Raw genomic sequence first — 7,889 nt, 5'->3', positions numbered from 1 at the left:
AGCACTAAGTTGTATTGGCTTAACGTTTTTATTTTTTCCTACAATCAATAAATGGTCCTTAAAGGTCCTCACTAATGGTCCGACGGTCTCGATCATTGGCACTTATTTTATAGTTCTAAACTTAAAATTATGTCTGAAGAAAAAGAAAACTCCCCCAAAACAGTTTATTCTATTTATTTGTCTATTTATTTATTTATTCACTCATTCGCCTACTTCTTGTTATTAATTTACTGATGTAAAATTTATTTACTTGTATACAAAAAAAATCTTGTTCTTTAGTGCTCGACCAATTTCTATTTCTTGCAGTACTTTGTATACAGCAATGCTTGTTTTAAGCGCTTTATAAATAAAGTTGAGTTGAGTACTACTAACTTGATGAGCTTTTCTCATAGCTTTGAAAGTCAAAGAACAAAGGAAAAGTTTCACCCAAACCATTACTCAATTGAATTCAATATCACAATGGATCAAACACTTTACCAACAGTGTTTGATACAAATTAATTCATTTGTTTTTAAGGCTTTACATTCTCTTTGCATTAATAAGACTGGTGGTGACAGGTCATAGTAGCATTCTGTATTTCTGGCATGTGTGAACAGCTTTAAATAACTTATATCAAACCATCACAACAACCCAGTGACCCTAAAAGAAGGGAAAATATAAATAATGCTTCATATTGACACATGAGGGTGGGAGATGGAGTGTGATAAAATCCCATCTTGTGCATTGAAAAATAATATCGACATTAAATTGCAGATATTGTGATGAACTTTTCCAGACTAGAGTTCACCCAGACCAATCTGACAACAGTGTACAACATTAACCTTTAGGCTATTTAATTATTACTTCATCCAGCTATTCGATCAGTACTTTCATTGTGTAGGAGGGTCCAGGTTGGGAAGAGGGGGGGGGGGGCTGGTACCCTGGGGGCCTCCTCCACGCACCTCTTACATCCATAAATAGTTCTTACATGGTTGGCTCCTATCTGCCCCATGCCATTAAGGAAGCAGCAAATCAAGAAATCATATAGGGTAGTCACGTGACCATGGGAACGCTCCACTTTTGCACCTCATGTGCCATTGTAGTTGACGTCTTCATTGTGACCAGATCAATATCTAATATATCAGGACCTGATCAGCCTGGGGCGATGCTGATCGATCCTTTGGGGGGGTAGAGTTATTTTGTGGTCATAAATACAAATGAATCAAGGGAAACCAAGAGGAAAGATGCACATCATATAGATACTCTTTGTCTGGTGTTTTCAATGTAAAAACGCACACGTAAAATAACATTGTCCCACAATGCCTCTGCCCTTTTGTCTATCTGGAGAAATAGACATGAGTACAAAACGATCTGCTTAGTGGTCAAAGCGCATATGAACACATACACCCACACGCATACACACACAAACACAAAGCACACGCTACCTCACCTTCAAGTCATTCATCAATGCAACTCTCCAGAGAGGGTTGGGCAGCTGCGTGTGCGTGTGTGTATGGTCACCAAAATCAATGCAACATATGACTGGAACTTGGGCTCCTGCTTGAGACAAAACTACTTTCCAACAAACAGATAAAAAGTGTTCATGAAGAAAAGATGCAAAGTCCGTTATTTAAATGCATTATACAGTGCACATTTTTTTTTAGAGTGGATAATGATTAAATTAAATATGATATTGTTCACAACCATAGTAATATACTGCATTAAGCTGAGCTCAGGAAGGTTTAAGAATACGTGCATTGCAACATATGTAACCTAACTTGAAGGTGGCATCATGAGTTTCTACTGAGGATGTGAGCCAGGCTTCTCTGTTCTCTCAAATAAAACTCCAAAGTTACATGGATGCTTACACTTATTTGCCTAAAAACATTCGGATACGATGAAAGTTGGCCTACTTCATAATACATTTAAAAAAATATGTCCAAGAGTACTCAGTAAAACAATCATTCTGACTTTGTGTGCCAAGTAGTACCTTTACTAATGCCCACTTTTAAACTGTTTGCTCATTCTGTAACAATCACAATGACATTTGTATCCTCTGGTAGTAATCACAGCATTGTGGTTTAATGTTCGATTGCACTGCAATGCTATTGAGCGCTATTACGGTGACTTCAGTTAGCTGAATTGTTCGAGGCATCTTGTAGTATAAAGCATATGCTACAAGCTATGACAAATGAAAAACAATCAAAACCAAGCATTGTTATCTTTCTAAAAGCCGAAATACAGCTCAAATCACAATGCTGAATTTGGTAAAATTGCTTATTTTTTTCTGCTGCATTTTCCTGGATTACCTTACAGACACTTGCATTGGAATTTAATTTGGGAGGGGGAAAAAAAAAAAAAAAAAGTTTTGTTTTGAGAACCGGTCCCCAGTAATATGACTACCAGTATATTGTTTGTGTTCTTGCTTGCAAAAACGCTTATCACTCAGTTCCTCTTAGGAAAAAATAACAATTATTATCACTTGGACCGTGACTCGGCCACTGACAAGACCATCTGAAGCAGTGGTGTCCAACATACGGCCCACGGGCCAGAAACGGCCCGTCAGGGGGTCCAATATGGCCCACGAGGACAGAATACAAACTGCTGTTTTTCACTCAAATTAACTGTTGATGCTAATTTTGTCCAATTGAGGGCGCACTGGCAACCAGTTAAATGACTGAAATTTGGCTGTTACAGTACTCAAAATTTGATGCAAAAATTTTGCACTAATTTTTGTTCAGAAATTTTCAATTACGCTGCAATAAGATAATACAAAATACTTTCATAATGTGTTTGTAATTATTTGCACAAAAAAGGACAATTTTTATCTGTTGTTATTTATAACTTATTGTGTCACGGTCACGGACATACTGGTCTGGTGCACTTGAGATCAAATTTGGGTGAATGAGGCCCTTGCATTAGAAAGAGTTTGGCACCCCTGGCTTAAAGCACCTGAAGCTCAATATGCTTCTAAGGAGGTTTCCTCCTATTCTGACTGTAAGTTTGCTGCAGTTATCACCTATATGTCTATCACAACCCCTATTTCTGACAGCATAGGCCAAATCCAAGTGTCATGTGTCGGGGTATTTTGGAGGTCTGCAGTTCAAACAGGTATTTCCCCACTCCAGCTTGTTTTCGCCTGATCCTCTTACAAGATCTTCTCCACTTTGAAGCCTTTCCGTCTTTGATTCGCCCTTTAAAGACCACAATTAAGGATGTATGAGCTCCTGCGCTGTTCAAAGATCCCCGGAAAGTTCAATGAAGGGATTGACAGTCAAGTGATGTCGTTTGCACAGGTGTGTACGGGCCGTTGTGTGTGAGTTTGCGCCTGTATGGGCCTTGTAAATGTGCTGCTGGCTTACATAAAACGCGGGGGCAATAAATCATCAGTCGTCTGTGAAAATTACGCAAACGGGGGCTTTCCTTCTCCTTGTCGCTGCAAAGTGCACCTGATCCATTTGTATTTGGGGGCGTGTAACGCGGTGCCTATGGGGCTGTATAAAGCGTTTAGGGTAATCGCAAGATCACTTTTACTGTTTTGTCACGCGCACACTTTCTCGCAATGTTTATTTTTCACACCAAGGTCGCTGATCACTTGTGTAAGTGCACAAACCATTGATTAGTTTAATTCCCTGCCATCCTATGAATGATAATTTACAACATTTTTTTTCCCTTAAAGTATCACTTTATTTTAAAGTAAAAAAAGACATGAAAGGTCGTGAAAGTGCGCACCAATCCAAGGTGTGCGGTGGGGTGAATGGGCTGTCTTGAGGGGCAGTGCAGATATGCGCAATAAAGGAGGAGATCAAGGCACATTTGCATAAAAGATCACTCGGGGCGAGTACCCAGAGTATATAGGCGGATACGCTGCTGCTGCCTCTTGTGCTTTCAAATATGTCGCTATAGAGCAGGAGACTAGCATAAATAAAAAGTAAGAAGTGACATAAGGAGGAGAGAGAGAGAGAGAGAGAGAGAGAGAGAGAGAGAGAGAGAGAGAGAGAGAGAGAGAGAGAGAGAGAGAGAGAGAGAGAGAGAGAGAGAGGAAACCCTCTAACGTGCATCGGAGCAAAGAGGAGTAGCCTACTGTATCCCGAGGAGAGGCAGCGCACTGCCGTGATGATGATGATGATGATGATGCGCTGATAAATTGCAGTGCAGAGGAGGAGAAGGGACACGGTTGTGCAAAGCGCGATGTCTCCCTACATCCGCTCCACGAGGTGCTGATTAACTGCGCTGCAACTTTTACTTTTTGCTCCAAGAAGCTCTACGGATCTCCACTTCGGGTCTTGCAAACCGGATCGGTTCGTTCGCACTGTGATGGGGGCAGCAGCAGCTGAGGTTGGGCTCTTCAACGGATTTCTGGACAGCTTTGGATCCGCGGTTGGCGCTCATTTCCTTCTCACCCCGGCGGGCGCGGTGGAATACAACACGGTGAGCGGACTCACGCAGCAACAGCAGCAGGAGCACCTGATGTCGTCGGAACGCCTTTCCCGGAGCTTAGCGGACCTCAGCCACCTGAAGGGGATTCTGAGGCGGCGACAGCTCTACTGCAGGACCGGCTTCCACCTGGAGATCCATCCTGATGGTACCGTGCGGGGCACCAGAGAGGACAACAGCAGATTCGGTGGGGAATGTCATTTTTTACTTTATTTTTTTACATTTTTTTATATACAATATTGATTTTAATACCTCGAGGGGAAAAATAACTTTCACTCAGTTGTATTGTGTTGCACGCCAACACAGAACAAAGTCACTCACATGCAGGCATTCATGAGATATGTCGAAAGCAATCTCTACAACAATTTAGATGCCAATTTTATATTATGTCCAAGTGCAAGACTTGACCCTTAAACTACCGTACATGGCATCATGCATGATCTGATACTTTGACTAGCAAAACCAAATTTTATAAACTGCTTTATAGTAAGATGCAATGCAGTTCTTCACCCTGGCAACCATTTACATTGATACCCATGGACAATTTGTGGCATATCTTCTATTAACCTGAAACTCCACATGAGAACAGTGACGTGGATGTGCTAACCACTGGTTCATTGTGCTGCCCAACAATAACCATATTGTTAAATGAATAGCTTATTGGCTGGCAGTGTCACTCAAAAGCATTGTTATCTTTTCAAAGGAAGTGTTTTGATCCACCATTGAATCTTTTTAGATTATGAAAGTGTCTATAATGTTGTGGACAGTCAGGCTATTGATACGTAACAACATCATGGCATATTGAAGTACAGTACTTCTATGTTTTGCCACTGCGATGACAGCTGCTGCAATATATAGAGCGATATGGTCAGTAATGGGGTTCCATAAGAGTCCATTTGTATCACATACGGCTGACTAATAGGCTCCATAAAGCGTTTGACTAAGGCAAAATACAAGTTGTTTCCAAGCTTTAAAAGCCAAGTGTCAATGTTACAAAATGTACTTTATATGCTCAGAATGTAACACGGGGGCGTTTTGTTTGCACATAGATTCAACGCTTTTCATTATGTCTTGGGTTATAAAGATGATCAAAAGCTTTATCATACACATCAAAGTAGGCCGCTTAAAGATTTATTTTGCAGCTCTGAGGTAGTAACTCTTCTGGCTTTTGATTAATTCCCCCTGAGATCCAAATGTGACTTCATGCCAGAGGCCATTCCAGACATCTAACCTCACTTCTCACAGCCATATTCAAGTTACTGTGACTTAGCTTGGAGTTTCACTTTAGTTTAGCTAACAACTTGTGACAAAATTAATCGAGTAGGTTGGCAATGCGAACCTGAAGATGATGTTTTGATTTTTCCAGGTGAAGAGCAATGTGTTTTGATGTGGTGTAACATGTGCACATGCAGGTATTTTGGAATTTATCAGTCTGGCTGTGGGGCTGGTGAGCATTAGAGGTGTGGACAGTGGCCTTTACCTCTCCATGAACAGCAAAGGAGAGCTGTATGGATCTGTGAGTATATTTTATTATTCAATGAGGAGGAATAAAACTAGTATTTTAATTATTGTCTTTTATTATTTAAGTATAGCAGTTTCCTACAGCTGGGGTTGTTGTGCAGTGCTGTATAGATAAAGCTGAGTTGCATTTTAACAGATTATTCCATGCCATTCAAATTAAAGGCATTTTAATTTAAAAAAAAAAAAAAAAGAAAAAAAAAAAAGAAAAAATAAATAAATAAGCAAAAAATAAACACAAAGTTTCTGCAACTCATGCCTTCAACTAAACCTATAGGAACTTGTCACATTATCACGATACAAAATTCCAGGCCAATGCCTTTCTTACACAGGAGCGACAATTGTAGACTTCACTTAAGGTTGTCTGTAATTTTGTTTACAAACCTATGATTAAGTCCATAAATCCACCATACCTGTTCTTAACCATGCGACCCGAGCTCCACGTTCTCCGCGGTAAATACGTTGAGGTGGCCTCTCTGAGTTGAATATGAAGACAAAACTAGAAATGAAGCCTGGCCAAGTGTTATTGTTCATGGCAGCCATATTGGATGGTGCATAGTCTCATCAAAGGCAATAGTCACTCAGATCTCTATTGTCAAGCCGCTGCAGCTCATTTACCAACAGTTAGTGAAGTCAAATCAAGTCAGCTTTATTTTATAGCGCTTTCAAACAGCCTGAGCTCTCACAAAGCGCTTTACAGAAAGACAACACTAACATAACAAAAAAAGATTAACAGCAATACAATACAATCACAAATCAACATTCTTCCATTCCTACCACATACGCTTTGAATTTTGAAGCAGTTCTAGATGAAAGAGGACAGAATCAGTCTCCTTTCAGCAGTTGATCAGAGACGTGATCGCAACATGCATGTCACACACGTCTGCTAAAGTTGTCACATTCTAGTCTGTTGACCTTACGTTTCTTTGGTTTTACAGCAGAAGCTATCAGCAGAAAGTGTTTTTCGGGAGCAATTTGAAGAGAACTGGTACAACACCTACTCATCCAACATCTACAGACATGGAGAAAGAGGATCATTTTACTTTGTTGCTTTGAACAAAGACGGCACACCGCGGGATGGGACGCGATCAAGGCGACATCAGAGGTTCACGCACTTCCTGCCGAGGCCGGTAGATCCTGACAGAGTACCAGAACTGTACAGGGATATACTTGGACAGAGTTGAGGCCTAACCAATGTGGGCCAAAAACTGAACGATCGTGCATCTAATACTTCACCTCTTTTGAGGCGAATGTTTGATTCAAAATGGATCGAAAGAAATGCACCAGATCCAGACTCCCAATTGTTGGTATGATGGAAGGATAGCGACACTCTATCAACCACTTTGCAAGGGAGTTTGACAGAAAAGCACCAGGGAATGTCTGGGATAATGCAACAGAAACAAACCCCCCATATATTATATTATTATTGGCATTTGCAGTCATGATGGATTTTCCTTAAGCCACCAAGCAGATCCGATTTTGTTGTTGTTGTTGCTGCTTTTCTGTTTCATTGCAGGATCCTTTCTTTCATACTATACATTACTGAGGCTGCTAAGTAAACCACTTAAAAACTAAACGTAAAATCCACTATACAGTATGGCTGGCTTGCAAAAAGGGTAGTTTTATGCACTGGAAAGCAGCCATGTTTGTGCTGTAGAAGGGAGCTGAAGCCATCTGAAAGGTCCTGATTGCTGATGCACTGATTATGAGAATGAGGAATAAGACAGAAGACAAGCAAATTTGTATGATCTTCCTTTGTGGTGGCTGCTTTCTGCTGTGAACTCTCACACTACGACCCGGTGAAGGAATTCTACTGTTCTACTCGCTGACTGCAGTCAAACGATGAGCACAGATTGGACACAACGAATTTGCATACCTGTAGACAGATTGTATTCTTATTTATGAGGCTAGAAATCATGGGAGAAACAGTATATTTATTTCTTATATTTATTTAT

At 40.5% G+C, this 7,889-nt stretch overlaps 1 protein-coding gene across 2 annotated transcripts; it reads left to right on the top strand.

Annotated features, from left to right (window-relative positions):
- Window positions 1–3,836: 3,836 nt before the first annotated feature.
- On the top strand, window positions 3,837–7,889 carry LOC144020674 (fibroblast growth factor 20-like). 2 transcript variants are annotated; one of them, XM_077524378.1, is made up of 3 exons: window positions 3,837–4,603; window positions 5,829–5,932; window positions 6,876–7,889. In XM_077524378.1, the coding sequence occupies exons 1-3, from the start codon at window positions 4,297–4,299 to the stop codon at window positions 7,116–7,118; spliced, it is 654 nt and encodes a 217-aa protein (XP_077380504.1). In that variant the 5' UTR covers window positions 3,837–4,296; the 3' UTR covers window positions 7,119–7,889. The 2 variants fall into 2 exon arrangements, with proteins under 2 accessions (XP_077380504.1, XP_077380503.1); XM_077524377.1 differs by having other exon boundaries at window positions 3,842–4,603; window positions 6,873–7,889.

The sequence above is a fragment of the Festucalex cinctus genome, chromosome 6, assembly GCF_051991245.1.
Source record: "Festucalex cinctus isolate MCC-2025b chromosome 6, RoL_Fcin_1.0, whole genome shotgun sequence".
Taxonomy (NCBI): domain Eukaryota; kingdom Metazoa; phylum Chordata; class Actinopteri; order Syngnathiformes; family Syngnathidae; genus Festucalex; species Festucalex cinctus.
The sequence above is the reverse complement of the archived record's forward strand: the minus strand, read 5'-3'. Positions and strand labels throughout refer to the sequence as shown.